We start from the raw sequence: 18453 nt of genomic DNA on the forward strand, positions 1-18453 counted from the left end.
ATTCCTTCCTCCAGGAAGGGGGAGAATTCCAACACTCGATCCCACTGGGAGCTCACAGCCCTGAGGGTGGGAGGAGCAGCCGGGGGCTGTCACTGCCACTGTCACTGTCACTGTCACTGCCACTGTCCCAGGGTGACCAGGGCATGGGGCACACGGGGCTGGTCCAGGGGCAATCTCCATCTCCCCTGAAACAGGAGTCTCTTCAAGCCAGGTCTCATAAGCTTTTGGAGATTCATTTCACACCCAAGATAACTCAGCTTATTTTTATGCCTTAGAAGGCATAGAATCAGCAAGATGGTTTTTGTGGTGGCAGTGTTAGAAACAAAAAAGTTTTAATAAAAGGCAAAATAATAAACTCTTTGCAGAGAAAAACTAATCTAAGTGCAAGAAACCCTCTTGCCCCTGGTAAAACACCTCACAAAAGCCATCAGTTTCTTAGTTCTCTTCTTTTTCTAGTAAATTGCCTGAGCAAGACTTTTTAGCTCCTGCCCAATTAACTATCCTTAAGTTTAAAATGAAGTCCCCCAAGCCCTATAAAACACCTTTTTCACTTAATCAGAAAGAAAAACTTCTAAACTTATTTCCTTCTTAAAAAGACAAAAGATAGTTTTGTCACTCCATCGACAAAAACCACATTCCTGTACTCCCCTGCTGTGGGAGCCAGCCCAGGTGGGGACAGGGGACACCTGGGGACAGTGGCAGTGCAGCCCTGCTGATGCTGTGTGTGTGTCACTGTCACTGTCACTGTCACTGTCCCAGGGTGACCAGGGCATGGGGCACACGGGGCTGTTCCAGTTCCATGTCCCCTGCTTTGGGAGCCAGCCCAGGTGGGGACAGGGGGCCCTGGGGACAGTGGCAGTGCAGCCCTGCTGATGCTGTGTGTGTGTCACTGTCACTGTCACTGTCACAGGGTGGCCAGGGCATGGGGCACACAGGGCTTTTCCAGAGGGAATCTCCAGTTCCATGTCCCCTGCTTTGGGAACCACTCCAGGCAGGGACAGGGGGCCCTGGGGACAGTGGCAGTGGCAGTGCAGCCCTGCTGATGCTGTGTGTGCCCCTGGGTGAATCTCCTCCATGTCCCCTGCTTTGGGAGCCACTCCAGGCAGGGACAGGGGGCCCTGGGGACAGTGGCAGTGGCAGTGGCAGTGGCAGTGCAGCCCTGCTGAGGCTCCGTGTGTCCCTGCCAGGTACGAGGAGGAACCTGCGCAATGACCTGCTGGTGGCAGCTGACTCCATCACCAACACCATGTCCTCGCTGGTGAAGGAGCTGCACTCAGGTAAGGGCTGAGCCACAAGGAGAGCTGGGAGCCACAGCTTGAAGATTTGCCCTTAGGTTTATTTCCTGTTAAAGCTGGTTTTCTATTAACTTTCATTTCTGTTGAAACTGGGTTTTCTGTAACGTGAGGTTGCATGTCCTTAGTGACAAATCATTTTTATAGCCAGCACCACTGGCCTGGGCAATGCTGGGTGATGATCTCAATGACAGAGTCACAAGACAGAGCAGGTTTTTGGGGTGAGTGTCCCCAAATTCCTGCAATACCCGGGCAGCAGGTGAGACCCTCTGCCTCGACTCCCCATCAGATGATGCAACCACATCTCAATAACTGTACAGGAGGCCATTTTCATCCCTTGTGGTTAAACAATGACGTGGAAAACAGATAATTACTCCCTCTGAGCCTCTTCCCCGTGCCAGGGGAGCTGAACACCCCTCTGGGGCTGGGGCAGGTCCTGCCTCTCCCAGGGAAGTGTCCCCTGGCCCTTGTCAGCAGCAGGGCTGGGACCATGCAGTGCTCCAGCACTAAATCCTGCTTCCAGGAGGGATTTCTCCATGGAAAGAAAGGGTTGTCAGCCTCTGAGAGGGGCTCTCCAGGGTGCAGTGCCATCCCTGGAGGTGCCCAAGGACAGACTGAAACCAGTGCTCTGGGCTGGTGACAAACAGGGGAGCAGTCACAGCTTGGAATCTGTGGAGGCCCTTGGGCAAGGTGAAGGTGCTGTGGTTCTGTTCTGGGCTGGTTTGGGTGCAGAGAAAGAAGAGAGGTGCCCAGTTGTCTGTTCCTGCTCTTTAGCAAGGTGAAGGTGATGTGGTTCTGTTCTGGGCTGGTTTGGGTGCAGAGAAAGAAGAGAGGTGCCCAGTTGTCTGTTCCTGCCCTTGGGCAAGGTGAAGGATGCTGTGGTTCTGTTCTGGGCTGGTTTGGGTGCTGAGGAGGAGGAAGGGAAGTGTCCTGTGTCTGTTCCTGCCCTTGGGCAAGGTGAAGGTGCTGTGGTTCTGTTCTGAGCTGGTTTTGCTGCTGAGGATGAAGTGCCCTGTGTCTGTTCTTGCCCTTGGGCAAGGTGAAGGTGCTGTGGTTCTGTTCTGAGCTGGTTTTGCTGCTGAGGATGAAGTGCCCTGTGTCTGTTCCTGCCCTCTGGCAAGGTGAAGGTGCTGTGGTTCTGTTCTGAGCTGGTTTTGCTGCTGAGGATGAAGTGCCCTGTGTCTGTTCCTGCCCTCTGGCAAGGTGAAGGTGCTGTGGTTCTGTTCTGGGCTGGTTTGGGTGCTGAGGAGGAGGAAGGGAAGTGCCCAGTTGTCTGTTCTTGCCCTTGGGCAAGGTGAAGGTGCTGTGGTTCTGTTCTGGGCTGGTTTTGCTGCTGAGGATGAAGTGCCCTGTGTCTGTTCCTGCCCTTGGGCAAGGTGAAGGATGCTGTGGTTCTGTTCTGGGCTGGTTTTGGTGATGAGGAGGAAGGGAATTGTCCTGTGTCTGTTCCTGCTCCCTGCTGGAGCCAGCACCAAATTCCCCACACGTTTTGGGTGACCCACAAGGCTCTGCCATGGTGGTGGTGGAGCCTCCAGGGATGAACAGGGTGGGTCTCACTGCCCAGCAGTAAATCCCCCTCCAGCCCCATGTCCTGGCAGCAGAGGCAGCTCGAGTTAATAAAGTTGTCCATGGATGACACAGCACCAGCAGGGCCGTGCCAAGGCCACCAGCTCCCCCATAAATCACCTCAGCTCTGCTCCCGAGGCTCAAACACAGAGAACAAACCTCTGCCCGGAGTCTGCACTCGTCCCTTTTTGCTTTCCAGAGCAGAGGGAGTGTTGTAGAATCACAGAATTGTGGAATAGCCTGAGTCAGAGGCACAGGGATGATGGAGTCCAGCTCCTGGCCCTGCCCAGGACACCCCAACAATCCCAGCCTGTGCCTGAGGCCATTGTCCACAGCTTTCCCCGCTCTCCATCCCAAAGCCCCTGACGCAGCTCCAGCCACCCCCAGGGTCCATCCCTGGCCACCAGCCATGCCAGGGACCTCCAAAGCTATGTGCCTCACCAGGGAGTGGGAATGAAATGAAAATGGAGCTGCTGACAGCCTCGTGCCCGAGGAGATGCAGACACCAGGGAAGGCTCTCCTGAAGTGTCTGAGACGGTGTCATTTGTGCAAATGAGGAAGAGCATGAGTTATCCTCAGCTGATGGAGCCAGCAGGATTTCACACATTGTGTCCCATGGGGAGCTGTGGGAACAGAGAACTCCTGCAGCGTGGGGAGGGCTGGGATCCAGGGGGGCTGCAGCTCCCTGCCTGCTCTGCTCTGCTCTCCCCCTGCCATTCCTTGATTCCCTGCCCTGTCCCTTTCCTTTCCTTTCCTTTCCTTTCCTTTCCTTTCCTTTCCTTTCCTTTCCTTTCCTTTCCTTTCCTTTCCTTTCCTTTCCTTTCCTTTCCTTTCCTTTCCTTTCCTTTCCTTTCCTTTCCTTTCCTTTCCTTTCCTTTCCTTTCCTTTCCTTCCCTTCCCTTCCCTTCCCTTCCCTTCCCTTCCCTTCTCCTGTCCCTTCTCCTGTCCTGTCCCTTCCCTGTCCCTGTCCCTGTCCCTGTCCCTGTCCTATCCTTGTCCCTGTCCAATCCCTGTCCCTTCCCTGTCCCTGTCCCTGTCCCTGTCCCTGTCCCTGTCCCTGCCCTGTCCCTGTCCCTGTCCCTGTCCCTGTCCCTTCCCTGTCCCTGTCCCTGTCCCTGTCCCTGTCCCTGTCCCTGCCCTGTCCCTGTCCCTGTCCCTGCCCTGTCCCTGTCCCTGTCCCTGTCCCTTCCCTGTCCCTGTCCCTGTCCCTTCCCTGTCCCTGTCCCTGTCCCTGTCCCTGTCCTGTCCCTGCCCTGTCCCTGTCCCTGTCCCGTCCCTGTCCCTTCCCTGTCCTGTCCCTGTCCCTGTCCCTTCCCTGTCCTATCCCTGTCCCTGTCCCTGTCCCGTCCCTGTCCCTGTCCCTGTCCTGTCCCTGTCCCTGTCCCTGTCCTGTCCCTTCCCTGTCCTGTCCCTGCCCTGTCCCTGTCCCTTCCCTGTCCTATCCCTGTCCCTGTCCCTGCCCTGTCCCTGTCCCTTCCCTGTCTCTGCCCTGCCCAGAGCAGGGGGTTCCCCAGGAGGGGACACACTCAGCAGCCCCACCCCGTCCTCCCAGGGCTCCCCAGCATGCCCTGATGGCCCCAGGCACCTTCTCCTGCCATGGTGCTGGGCAGGGATGGCTGGAGAGCAGGGAAGGTTCATCCCCAGAGGTGCTGGCACTGCCAGGCTGCCCAGGGATGGGCACGGCCCCGAGGCTGCCAGAGCTCCAGGAGCCTTTGGACAGCGCTGCCAGGGATGCCCGGGGTGGGATTGTTGGTGTTGGTGTGTGCAGGGACAGGGGTTGGACTCGTGCACCTGGGGGTCTCTTCCAGCTCAGGGTATTCCATGATTCTGTGATGGAGCTGTGGAGTCACAGAACTACAGAATCACAAAATCCCTGAGGGTGAAGAAGATCTCCAAGCCCCTGAGTCCAACTGTTCCCCCAGCACTGCCAAGGCCACCACTGCCCCGTGTCCCCAGGTGCCACAGCCACACCAAAGTGCCACTCTCACACTCCCAGGGCTGCTGGGCAAACACTGATCCCATTTTTACTCCATTTTTACTCCATTTTTGCTCCACCTGAGCTCCAAAGGAGCTGCTTCAGGAGGTGCTGCTCTGCAGGGAGCCAAGGCAACGCTGGTTGTTCCTGACCCACCACTGAGCTCCAGGTGACAATCCTGGTTATTCCAGAGCTGCCTGATCTCCTCAGCTCCAGGTGACAATCCTGGTTATTCCAGAGCTGCCTGATCTCCTCAGCTCCAGGTGACAATCCTGGTTATTCCAGAGCTGCCTGATCTCCTCAGCTCCAGGTGACAATCCTGGTTATTCCAGAGCTGCCTGATCTCCTCAGCTCCAGGTGACAATCCTGGTTATTCCAGAGCTGCCTGATCTCCTCAGCTCCAGGTGACAATCCTGGTTATTCCAGAGCTGCCTGATCTCCTCAGCTCCAGGTGACAATCCTGGTTATTCCAGAGCTGCCTGATCTCCTCAGCTCCAGGTGACAATCCTGGTTATTCCAGAGCTGCCTGATCTCCTCAGCTCCAGGTGACAATCCTGGTTATTCCAGAGCTGCCTGATCTCCTCAGCTCCAGGTGACAATCCTGGTTATTCCAGAGCTGCCTGATCTCCTCAGCTCCAGGTGACAATCCTGGTTATTCCAGAGCTGCCTGATCTCCTCAGCTCCAGGTGACAATCCTGGTTATTCCAGAGCTGCCTGATCTCCTCAGCTCCAGGTGACAATCCTGGTTATTCCAGAGCTGCCTGATCTCCTCAGCTCCAGGTGACAATCCTGGTTATTCCAGAGCTGCCTGATCTCCTCAGCTCCAGGTCACAATCCTGGTTATTCCAGAGCTGCCTGATCTCCTCAGCTCCAGGTCACAATCCTGGTTATTCCAGAGCTGCCTGATCTCCTCAGCTCTCCCTTCAAGGACCCACTGGAGCTGTGTGACCCCCACATGTCACCATCCTGCTCTCAAAGCCACCAAGGACGTGCCTGCAAGGTCCCCTCTGGTCACATCCACCCTAAACACCTCTGGTTCTGCAGCTGTTTTGTTTCTCCAGCTGCTTTAGCCAACCTAAAATAAATGTTTGGGTGACTTCAGCTAATGTTTCAGGTTTAGATAGCAAACATTTGTCCAATATGACCCCCAAAAAACCATTTCCACCTGTTTAGTTGGGGTTTTTGGCCAAAATCAGTGGGTGTTTGGCCAATCCCAAGAGATATTCAAATATCAGGCACATTTATGGGATCATCCCCAAATAATCTTTATGTTCCTGTGGATGCATGGGAACAGTGAGTTCCTCACCTTCCCAAGGCATCTTCAGACCCTCAAGGATTGGAGATCCTTGGCTCTATGTACATGACCTGTTGTGTCAAATTTAATTTATTTAATTTTTTTATTTAATGATTTAATTAATTTTAATTTAATTAATATATTTAATTTATTATATATATACATTTTATATATTATGTATTATATATATATTATATAATATATATAATATATAATACAAATAATATATAATATATAATATATAATGTTATATTATATAAAATATTATATTATATATAATATTTTGTATATTATTAGACATAATTTATTTTATATAATAATATATAAATATTATGTATAATATTTATATATTATATAATTTATTATAGCTAATATTTGTAAAATATATAATATATAAATATTTTCTATTTAATTTATTCAATTTAATTAATTCCCCTGCAAATTTAATTAATGCAGGGGAAAATCAATGTTTAGTTGAAGATGTTACTCCCTATAGCAGTAAATTCAAAAATCAGACTTCATGGTGCAACCATACTTCTTTAGTTCAGCCTACATTTGATATTCCCCTCCAGTTACCACATAGAATATGTGGTAATAACAAAATAAATAAAAACGCAGAATGTTTTTAATTTGTGGAGATGAGGTTTGGCCTGCTCTCCCAGCACACATCACAGCTGTGCCTTTCACTGGGGGCTCTCCCTGCCCTTGCAGCAGTGACTCCACCCTCAGGATAGCCACCAGCTGTTTGCACAGGTCCCAGGGAAGTGCTGGAATGAGATAAGAGCCACCACCTGCAGGAGAATGTCACCTTCTGCTCCCACTCTGCTGTGTCAAAACAGCAAAACCAGTCAAAAACCAGTCAAAACCCCTGAAGGGGCTTAAGGGCCCTGTGGATGTGGCACTGGGGACTTGGGGCACTGGTGGCCTTGGCAATTGGGGGAACAAGTGGACTCGATGGTCTGAGGGATTTCCCAACCCCAACAATTCCAGGATTGCCTCTCTCCTCTCACCCCCCTGTCTCATGTCTGCTTTTCCTCTTTGTGTTTTCCCCTGAAGCAGAGGAAGAAGACGAAGAAGAAACAGAGAAGCTGCAGAACGGGAAGGACCGAGGTGAGGGGACAAACATGTCTCAGAGCTCTGCAGCGTTTTCTGATCACTCCTCTGGGGCTTCACTGACTCCCTTGGCACCCCACGGGGGCCTCTGGGTGCAGGTGGATGGACCCAGGTGCACGTGGATGGCCCTGGGTGCAGGTGGCTCTGGGTGCAGGTGGATGGACCCAGGTGCAGGTGGATGGCTCTGGATGCAGGTGGATGGCTCTGGGTGCAGGTGGATGGACCCAGGTGCAGGTGGATGGCCCTGGGTGCAGGTGGCTCTGGGTGCAGATGGATGGCCCTGGGTGCAGGTGGATGGCCCTGGGTGCAGGTGGATGGCTCTGGGTGCAGGTGGGTGGCCCTGGGTGCAGGTGGATGGCCCTGGGTGCAGGTGGATGGCTCTGGGTGCAGATGGATGGCCCTGGGTGCAGGTGGGTGGCCCTGGGTGCAGGTGGATGGACCTGGGTGCAGGTGGATGGCCCTGGGTGCAGGTGGATGGACCCAGGTGCAGGTGGCTCTGGGTGCAGGTGGCTCTGGGTGCAGGTGGATGGCTCTGGGTGCAGGTGGATGTCCCCAGGTGCAGGTGGATGTTCCCGGGTGCAGGTGGATGGCCCTGGGTGCAGGTGGATGTCCCCAGGTGCAGGTGGATGTTCCCGGGTGCAGGTGGATGGCCCTGGGTGCAGGTGGATGTCCCCAGGTGCAGGTGGATGTTCCCAGGTGCAGGTGGATGGCCCTGGGTGCAGGTGGATGGCTCTGGATGCAGGTGGATGTCCCCGGGTGCAGGTGGATGGCCCTGGGTGCAGGTGGCTCTGGATCAGGTGGTTGGCTCTGGGTGCAGGTGGCTCTGGATGCAGGTGGATGGCCCTGGGTGCAGGTGGATGGCCCTGGGTGCAGGTGGATGGCCCCGGGTGCAGGTGGATGGCTCTGGATCAGGTGGGTGGCTCTGGGTGCAGGTGGCTCTGGATGCAGGTGGCTCTGGGTGCAGGTGGATGGCCCTGGGTGCAGGTGGATGGCTCTGGGTGCAGGTGGATGGCCCTGGGTGCAGGTGGCTCTGGATCAGGTGGGTGGCTCTGGATCAGGTGGGTGGCTCTGGGTGCAGGTGGATGGCTCTGGATGCAGGTGGATGGCTCTGGGTGCAGGTGGCTCTGGATCAGGTGGATGGCCCTGGGTGCAGGTGGATGGCTCTGGGGGCAGGTGGATGTCCCTGGATCAGGTGGATGTCCCCAGGTGCAGGTGGGTGGCTCTGGTGGAGCAGGTGGCTCCCGGTGCAGGTGGCTCCCGGTGCAGGTGGCTCTGGGTGCAGGTGGGTGGCTCTGGATCAGGTGGATGGCTCTGGGTGCAGGTGGCTCTGGCGGAGCAGCCCCCTGGCAGGTGCTGTGGCACCTGTCACATGTCACCTCCCAGCCCCAGTCCCTGTGCCCAGCAGCTGCCATGGGCCAGTGTTACACAGAAATGTGAGAGAGGAGGAGGAGGAGGAGCTGCTCCAGAGGCTGCGAGAAATCACAGGGCTGGCTCAGACAGAGTGTGGCACTCACCAGGACAGACCCTGAGCACTGGCACTGTCACCTGCCCAGCCCCTGCCCATGGCGACCTTGGCTGGACAAGTGTCCCTGTGCCAGTGGGGATCCATCCCAGAGTGACCTTGGCTGGACAAGTGTCCCTGTGCCAGTGGGGATCCATCCCATGGTGGCCTTGGCTGGACAAGTGTCCCTGTGCTGATGGGGATCCATCCCATGGTGACCTTGGCTGGACAAGTGTCCCTGTGCTGATGGGGATCCATCCCATGGTGGCCTTGGCTGGACAAGTGTCCCTGTGCCAGTGGGGATCCATCCCATGGTGACCTTGGCTGGACAAGTGTCCCTGTGCCAGTGGGGATCCATCCCATGGTGACCTTGGCTGGACAAGTGTCCGTGTGCCAGTGGGGATCCATCCCACGGTGACCTTGGCTGGACAAGTGTCCCTGTGCCAGTGGGGATCCATCCCAGAGTGACCTTGGCTGGACAAGTGTCCCTGTGCTGATGGGGATCCATCCCATGGTGACCTTGGCTGGACAAGTGTCCCTGTGCCAGTGGGGATCCCATGGTGACCTTGGCTGGACAAGTGTCCCTGTGCTGATGGGGATCCATCCCATGGTGGCCTTGGCTGGACAAGTGTCCCTGTGCTGATGGGGATCCATCCCATGGTGACCTTGGCTGGACAAGTGTCCCTGTGCCAGTGGGGATCCATCCCATGGTGACCTTGGCTGGACAAGTGTCCCTGTGCCAGTGGGGATCCATCCCATGGTGACCTTGGCTGGACAAGTGTCCCTGTGCTGATGGGGATCCATCCCATGGTGACCTTGGCTGGACAGGTGTCCCTGTGCTGATAGGGATCCATCCCATGGTGGCCTTGGCTGGACAAGTGTCCCTGTGCCAGTGGGGATCCATCCCATGGTGGCCTTGGCTGGACAAGTGTCCCTGTGCCAGTGGGGATCCATCCCATGGTGGCCTTGGCTGGACAAGTGTCCCTGTGCCAGTGGGGATCCCATGGTGGCCTTGGCTGGACAAGTGTCCCTGTGCCAATGGGGATCCCATGGTGACCTTGGCTGGACAAGTGTCCCTGTGCCAATGGGGATCCCATGGTGACCTTGGCTGGACAAGTGTCCCTGTGCTGATGGGGATCCATCCCATGGTGACCTTGGCTGGACAAGTGTCCCTGTGCCAGTGGGGATCCATCCCATGGTGACCTTGGCTGGACAAGTGTCCCTGTGCCAGTGGGGATCCATCCCATGGTGACCTTGGCTGGACAAGTGTCCCTGTGCCAGTGGGGATCCCATGGTGACCTTGGCTGGACAAGTGTCCCTGTGCCAGTGGGGATCCCACAGGCAGTGCCACCCCTGTCACAGGAGGTCCCTGCCTTTCAGCCCTGTGTCCCTGGTGTCCCAGGCTTTCCCCCTGTGCTGAGGAACCCGTGGCCCATCCCAGGCGTTATCCCAGAGCTGGGAGGGATCCTCGTGGCCTCAGGGTTTTCAGGGCACCCCGAGGGAGGGAATGCCGGGATCTGCTCCTCTCCTCGCACTCCAGGAGCCACCAGGAAGCTCCTCCCAGGGACAGGACCTCCCTCAGGGCTCTCTTGGCTTCTGCTCTGGATGTTCCAAACCCAAACAGAGGAACAGCCTTGGCCGGGTCTGAATCAGCCCCGGCATTTGTCTCGCTTGAGCCAAAGCCCAGTCCAGCATCAACAAAGCAGCACTTTGGAGCCTGCTTTTGTTACACACACATTTCCTGCTGGCTCAGCTGCTGCAGCACTTCTCCCAGAAGAGCTCATTGCCCTGAGCTTTCCAATCCCCTGCCTTGTGCAGAGCACCCAGGTGTTTGGAACCGCTCTGTTCCTCTGCCCACCCGCGGCTGAGCGCGGTGGGGAGCTCGATTTTGGCTGAAACAGGAGATTTTCAGAGCAGAACCGAGTCTCAGGACCCTCTCTGCCCCAGAACATTCCTCATCACTGGAATATTTGAGATGCTTAGCAGATGATCCGCGCGGCTTTTTCCAAATATGCATTGTGTCTGGCATGGGAAACGGGACAGGGGGAGGCTGAGGCATGGCAGATGGTGGATGGAGCAGAGATGGAACACAAACTCTCCCCAGTTACTCCAGCCCAGACGTGTCCAAGGGCAGAGCTGGGTCCAAGAGCCTCGGTGTGGAATGTAAATACTGTCCCTGCCAGGGAAAAAAGCACTTTATTGCAGTCCCAGAGCTGGTGAGGTCAGCCTCTGGCAGGGAGATCGAGGAATGATCAATACGGAGCTGCAGGGGCTGGGGGAGCTGCTGCAGACCCTGTGGCGAGGGGACAGCAGGGAGGGGTGACACCACAGCCAGGGAGCTGTGGCCAGGGAGCTGCAGGGGGGGAGCCCAGGTTCAGCTCTGGCAGCAGCCCTGGCCCAGCAGCATTCTCCTTTTGGGATGAACCAGAGGAAAAAGCAGCTCAGGGGGTCCCCAGCCCCTGCACCCCACCCAGGCCAAGGGAGGGGTTGGTCCTCACTGCCACGGATTTAGAGAATCATCCCAGAGTGGGTGGCTTGGGAAAGGGAGCTCAGAGCCCCTCCAGTGCCACCCCTGCCATGCCAGGGACACCTTCCCCTGTCCCAGCTGCTCCCAGCCCTGCCCAGCCTGGCCTTGGGCACTGCCAGGGATCCAGGGGCACTTCTCTGGGCACCCGGGGCCTGCCCACCCTCCCAGGGAACAATTCCTGCCCAATATCCATTCCTAATCCACCTTCTTTTCATTGAATGCCACTCCGAGGGACAGCATCATCCTTGGGCTTCCTCACAAGTTTCTTCACGTGGTTATTTCCTATTTCCCTGCTGTGTTTTTATCTTATTCCCAGTGAATGAACCCCAGCCCTCCCTCCCTGCTGGAGAGGCTGACCTTCGATGGAGCAGGGCTGGATTTGGGGGATGAAATCTCTGGGATTTGTTACACACACATTTCCTGCTTTGATTCCTGTAACAAATGCCACTCAGCTTCATCCCCCGTGGCTGGGATTGCAGAGCAGTGTCCCCAGAGGTGTCCCCGAGGTCTCCAGGCTCTGGGGGCACAGCTGGGAGCTGGCAGAGCCTCCTCCATCCCATCCTGGGGTGACACACCCAGCTCAGCCTTGCTGCTGCTCCCTGTGCTCCCCCTGTGGATGCTGGCTCTGTGCATCCACACCTTCCCCCTGCCAGGGCTCATCAGGGGTGGGAGCAGCTCTGCCAGGAGCTGGCCAAGTGCTGCTGCTTCTCCCCCAGGCTCCGTGCTCCTCTTTGGGCCAAGACATGGACCCATGACAGTGTCACCTCAGACTCACCACGTCCTTGTCCCTTCCTTACTGCCCATTTGGGTTCTATAACCCTGCAACCACTGCAAGGGGGACCAAACACCTGGGATCTGCTCAGACTGGTGGGAACAGCAGAGTTTTCTGACCCATTACATTTCCTGGACAAAAATATCCCAGTTTGAAATTCCAGCACTGGCACAGGGTGCCCAGCCTGGATCCCTGGCAGTGCCCAAGGCCAGGCTGGACACTGGCACACCCTGGCACACTGGGAGGTGTCCCTGCCATGGCAGGGTGGCACTGGGGGGCTCTGAGCTCCCTTCCCACCCAACCCAGTTGGGATCCTGGCATCCCAAGGTGCTGCTGCCTGCCATGGCTCCGGGCTGGGCTTCTGATTCTCAGCACACAAATCCTGGGGGGTGCAGATCTGGGCGGTGAAAGGGAAAAACTGAGCTCTGGGCAGAGCCTGGAGCCACTGGCAGGGCCTGAAGGGGCTCCAGGAGAGCTGCAGAGGGACTGGGGACAAGGCCTGGAGGGACAGGAGCCAGGGAATGGCTCCCAGTGCCACAGGGCAGGGCTGGATGGGATCTTGGGAATTGGGAATTGTGCCCTGGCAGGGTGGGCAGGCCCTGGCACAGGGTGCCCAGCCTGGATCCCTGGCAGTGCCCAAGGCCAGGCTGGACACTGGCACACCCTGGGACAGTGGGAGGTGTCCCTGCCATGGCAGGGTGGCACTGGGGGGGCTCTGAGCTCCCACCCAAACCAGTCTGGGATTCCCTGGAATGCCCCTGCCCATCTGGGCAAAGCTGAGCTCCTGCATCCCCCTGTCCCCAGAGGACACTCCAGGTTTGGGGTGACACCGAGCTGGCAGCTCAGCAGGGACAGGGCCAAGCCCTGGGAAGGTGCCCAGGTGCCAGGACAGGCTGGGGCCACCCCCACACAGAGCAGGGACAGCCTGGCACGGGGACACCGAGGTGACCCCGCAGCAGTGACGTGTCCTTGTCAGGGTCTGTGGCTCCTGTGGCATCCCTGGCAAGGAGGGGACAGTCCTGCCCCTGTGCCTGGCACCAGAGAGGCCACCCTGGGCCCAGCTGAGCTGCCCAGGACAGCAGGGACAGGGAGGCACCATGGCAGCCAGGGAGGTGACACCTGGAAGGGCAGAGGGCACTGGGATCAAAGCCCAGCGTGGGAATAACTGCTGGGGGGGACTCAGGGAAACTGAGGCAGGGTCTTCTCTGGGGTGCCTGGGTGTGGTGGTGTTCCCAGGGAAGAGAATCTGACTCCATGTTTCAGGAGGCTGATTTATTATTTTATGATCTATATTACATTAAAACTATACTAAAAGAATAGAAGAAAGGATTTCATCAGAAGGCTGGCTGAGAATAGAAAAGGAAAGAATGATAACAAAGGCTTGTGACTGACCAGAGAGTCTGAGCCAGCTGGGCTGTGATTGGCCATTAATTACAAACAACCACATTGGACCAATCCCAGACCCACCTGCTGCATCCCACAGCAGCAGATAATCAATGTTTACATTTTGTTCCTGCTGCATCCCACAGCAGCAGATAACCATTGGTTGCATTTTGTTCCTGCTGCATCCCACAGCAGCAGATAACCATTGGTTTCATTTTGTTCCTGAGGCCTCTCAGCTTCTCAGGAGGAAAAATCCTAAGGAAAGGATTTCTGATAAAACGTGTCTGTGACACAGGGGGAAAAGAAAAGGCACAGGAACAAAGGGAATTCTGTCCCCCTGCAGCAGTAAGAGCTGGGGGCAGATCCTCATTTCGTGGGACAGGAAATGCTCCCCGTGCTAACCTGCTCTTCCCTCTTTGCAGGTTAGGAGGGACCACAGGCTGGACAGCAGCTCAGGTAAGGATGGACACCTGTCCCACCTCCAGCAGCTCCTGGGGCTCCTGTCACCTCCTGAGCTCCTGTCACCTCCTGCTCTTGTCCTGTTTCTGCACCAGGAAGGTCCCACCTGCCCATCCCTCCCCTCAAAAGGATGTTTTCCTCAGAATTATGGAATGGGTTGGGTGGGAAGGGATCCTAAAACTCACCCTATCCCATCCAGTGCCATGGCAGGGACACCTCCCAGTGTGCCAGGGTGTGCCAGTGTGCAGCCTGGCCTTGGGCACTGCCAGGGATCCAGGCTGGGCACCCTGTGCCAGGGCCTGCCCACCCTGCCAGGGCACAATTCCCCATTCCCAAGATCCCATCCAGCCCTGCCCTGTGGCACTGGGAGCCATTCCCTGGCTCCTGTCCCTCCAGGCCTTGTCCCCAGTCCCTCTGCAGCTCTCCTGGAGCCCCTTCAGGGGCTCTGAGCTCTCCCCAGGGTGGGCAAACACCATCACCCCAGCCCTGCCAGCCTTGTCTCCCATTTTATTGTCCCTTCTCCCCTTTTATGGTCCCTTCTGTAAGGAGAGGAAACAGGAGCCCGTGGTGATGGACCCTGTCCAGACAGACCAAAAATACATTGTCTGCCCCTGAGAAAGGCAGGGCTCCGAGTTAATAAGCAGGCACAACAGATGGACAGACAGACAGGTGCAGGGAGAGCAGGAGGGGCAGGGCTGGAGCCTGCAGTGTCTCCGGGGAGATCCTTATCTCCCCCACCTGAAAAGCTGCGAGGAGCAGGCTCGGGTTTCCACAGCCTCTGGAAGTTTGCCACAATGCCCATCAGCACTCCCCGCGAGCAGGAGGCAGAAACTCCTGCCATGGGTGCAGCAGAGGGGACAGCAGGGCATGGGGACAGCAGGGACCTTCCTCTGGGACCTCCTCCCTCTCCCTGCTGATGGCAGGCACCGGGCAGGGGAAAGCCTTGGAGACCTTTCCCTGATCCCCCAGGGCCAGGAGGATCCAGAGCAGGATTTTGTGGGATGATCCCAGCACCAGCTCCCACCAAACATCCTCAGCAAAGTGCAAAAAGGGGATTTGCCCTTTTCCCCACCTCCCAGCAGTGCAAGGAGAGAGCCCCAGAGAGGCTCAGGAGCCTTTCTGGCAGTTTTTGCATTAGAAATTCAAGTCCTGCCTGATCTGGGAAACAATCTGGTAACTCAAGAAGGAGTGAAATTGCAGCGTTGGAGGGGGAGGCACCACGGGCAGCCACAGAGTGAGGCTTTCCCTCACCCCCTGAAAGGCTTTGGAGACAGGGACATGAGTGACCCTGCCACCCCCAGGGCTGGGGGGGACAGGAGGAGCCCCAATTTCCCCTTCCCCAGAGCCCAGAGGGGCCTCCAGCACACGAGAGAATGAGGGTGAATGAGAGACCCCTGAGAAATGAGGGAGAGGAACCAGCCAGGCTCCTGGATCCTACATTAAAAATGGGAAAGGACAAAAGAAAAGCAAAAATAACCCTTTACACCGTGGTGGCTCTGCCAGCAGGGAGAATTTCCCCATGGAAAGGGGGTCAGGCCTTGGCAGGGGCTGCCCAGGGAGGTTTGGAGGCGTCACTCAGGGGACAAGGTGGGGACAAGGTGGGGATTGCACTTGCTGACCCCAGAGGTCTTTCCTAACCTCAGGGGTTCTGAGTTCCTCCAGTGTGTGGTGCCAGGACCAGAGGGTGCTCCTGAGCCTGCTGCTGGAGGGGCTGTCCCCAGCCCTGACCTCACCTGGGCTGGCAGAGTCACCCTGGGGACCTGCCCTGGCCTCAGGAGCTGGAGGTTCCTGGCCCCTGCCCCGAGGGCAGCAGTTCTGGGCCCAGCTGGACGCTCTGGTGGTGCCACACTCGGGTTTGGCCAGGGGGCTCAGGGGTCACTGGGGCTGGAAAAGCTGGAAAAGCTCTCTGGGACACTGAGCCCAGCCACCCCCAGCACTGCCCAGGCCACCACTGTCCCCTGTCCCCAGGTGCCACAGCCACAGGGCTCTGAAACCCTCCAGGGATGGGCACTGCAAACCTCCAGGAGCAGTTCCAAGGCCTGAGCACCCTTTCCATGGGGAAAGTCCTCCTGGTGTCCAACAGCTTCCCTGAGCTTCCACAGGGATGCAGAACAGTTCCAGCCACTCAAAGCTTTAACCAGCAAGGAAAGGAGAATGATCAGAGCTTGGTCTCCTTGTCCAGAGCCACCCCTGCCTCGGCCTTGGGTATGGGAAAGCCAAAGCCAGGCCCTGGCAGAAGTGAAACCAAGGCCCTGAGAGCTCAGCCCAGCACAAACCATGAACAAGGATTTTACATTCAATACCCACACAGAAAGTGCCCAAGTGCCACATCCACACAGCTGCTAAAGCCCTGCAGGGATGGGCACCCCAAACCTCCCTGGGCAGCCCCTGCCAAGGCCTGAGCCCCCTTTCCATGCAGAAATTCCTCCTGGTGTCCACCCTGAGCCTGCCCTGGCCCAGCCTGAGGCCATTTCCCCTTGTCCTGTCCCTGTTCCCTGGGAGCAGAGCCCGACCCCCCCTGGCTGTGCCCTCCTGGCAGGGACTTGTGCAGAGCCACAAGGGCCCCCTGAGCCTCCTTTGCTCCAGGCTGAGCCCCTGCCCAGCTCCCTCAGCCCCTGCTGGGGCTCCATTCCCTGCCCAGCTCCCTCAGCCCCTGCTGGGGCTCCATTCCCTGCCCAGCTCCCTCAGCCCCTGCTGGGGCTCCATTCCCTGCCCAGCTCCCTCAGCCCCTCCTGGGGCTCCATTCCCTGCCCAGCTCGCAGCACTGGTGGTTCCAGGGCCAGGCGGGATCTCTGTGGGATTTCCATGGGATTTCTGCAGGATGGGGTCTCTGTGGGATCTCTGTGGAATCTCTGTGGTATCACTGCAGGGTCTCTGTGGGATTGCTGTGGGATCTCTGCAGGATTTTTGTGGGATCTCTGCAGGATTTCTGCAGGAATTCTGTGGGATCTCTGCAGGGTCTCTGCAGGATTTCTGCAGGATTTCTGTGGGGTCTCTGCAGGATTTCTGTGGGGTCTCTGCAGGGTCTCTGTGGGATCTCTGCAGGATTTCTGTGGGATCTCTGCAGGATTTCTGTGGGGTCTCTGCAGGGTCTCTGCAGGATTTCTGTGGGATCTCTGCAGGATTTCTGTGGGGTCTCTGCAGGATTTCTGTGAGGTCTCTGCAGGATCCCTGCAGACCCTGACGGGTTTCCCGGTGCCGCAGGCTCGGAGGTTGCTCCTGCGATCGAGGGACGTCTCCCCCCTCAGAAGAGGCGGTTCCAGCCCATCCATCACCATCGTGCAACTGTGACCGATCTCCACCACCTGCAGCCGCCGGGAGCCAGCACCGGGAGCTGTCCCGAGGCCTCTCCTGCCCCTCAGGCATTGCATGCACCCTCGGTGTGTTCCCACCCGGCTCAGCCGCTCAGGCAGGCTTAAAAAACAAAAATAACACCTGAAAGGACACTGCTGCTGCCTCCGTGTGCTGCTCCCTTCCCGGCTCCCCCAACAGCGCCACTGTCACCCCCACGGGGTCACTGCTCCTGCCTCTGTCCCTCCCCGGGCATGGAACACAGGGGAGCAGCCCCCAGGGTCACCCCTGCACAGAACCCGGGGGGTTCAGCCTTTAAAACACACCTGGAGCTCCTGTAATGGAGAGTCAGCCTTTAAAACACACCTGGAGCTCCTGCAGTGGGGATTCAGCCTTTAAAACACACCTGGAGCTCCTGCAATGGGGATTCAGCCTTTAAAACACACCTGGAGCTCCTGTAATGGAGATTCAGCCTTTAAAACACACCTGGAGCTCCTGTAATGGAGAGTCAGCCTTTAAAACACACCTGAAGCTCCTGCAATGGGGATTCAGCCTTTAAAACACACCTGGAGCTCCTGCAGTGGGGATTCAGCCTTTAAAACACACCTGGAGCTCCTGTAATGGGGATTCAGCCTTTAAAACACACCTGGAGCTCCTGCAGTGGGGATTCAGCCTTTACAAACACACCTGGAGCTCCTGCAGTGGGGATTCAGCCTTTAAAACACACCTGGAGCTCCTGCAGTGGGGATTCAGCCTTTACAAACACACCTGGAGCTCCTGCAGTGGGGATTCAGCCTTTAAAACACACCTGGAGCTCCTGCAGTGGGGATTCAGCCTTTAAAACACACCTGGAGCTCCTGCAATGGGGATTCAGCCTTTAAAACACACCTGGAGCTCCTGCAGTGGGGATTCAGCCTTTAAAACACACCTGGAGCTCCTGCAGTGGGGATTCAGCCTTTAAAACACACCTGGAGCTCCTGCAGTGGGGATTCAGCCTTTACAAACACACCTGGAGCTCCTGCAGTGGGGATTCAGCCTTTACAAACACACCTGGAGCTCCTGCAATGGGGATTCAGCCTTTAAAACACACCTGGAGCTCCTGCAATGGGGATTCAGCCTTTACAAACACACCTGGAGCTCCTGCAGTGGGGATTCAGCCTTTACAAACACACCTGGAGCTCCTGCAATGGGGATTCAGCCTTTAAAACACACCTGGAGCTCCTGCAGTGGGGATTCAGCCTTTACAAACACACCTGGAGCTCCTGCAGTGGGGATTCAGC

At 56.9% G+C, this 18453-nt stretch overlaps 1 protein-coding gene across 7 annotated transcripts in view; it reads left to right on the forward strand.

The window, feature by feature from the left end:
- DTNB (dystrobrevin beta) overlaps window positions 1-17331 on the forward strand; it is a 169567-nt gene extending 152236 nt beyond the window's left edge. For 4 of the 7 annotated variants that reach the window (XM_066547679.1, XM_066547684.1, XM_066547683.1 and 1 more), the window contains 4 exons: window positions 1188-1277; window positions 7184-7237; window positions 13846-13879; window positions 17087-17331. In XM_066547679.1, coding sequence (XP_066403776.1) covers window positions 1188-1277; window positions 7184-7237; window positions 13846-13850 — 149 coding nt within the window. In that variant the 3' untranslated portion in view covers window positions 13851-13879; window positions 17087-17331. Of the gene's footprint in view, window positions 1-1187; window positions 1278-7183; window positions 7238-13845; window positions 13880-17026 lie in introns of all 7 variants that reach the window. The other 3 variants (XM_066547681.1, XM_066547680.1, XM_066547682.1) reach the window with 3 other exon arrangements.
- The last annotated feature ends 1122 nt before the right edge of the window (window positions 17332-18453 follow it).

Source organism: Molothrus aeneus, chromosome 3, assembly GCF_037042795.1.
Source record: "Molothrus aeneus isolate 106 chromosome 3, BPBGC_Maene_1.0, whole genome shotgun sequence".
Taxonomy (NCBI): Eukaryota; Metazoa; Chordata; class Aves; order Passeriformes; family Icteridae; genus Molothrus; species Molothrus aeneus.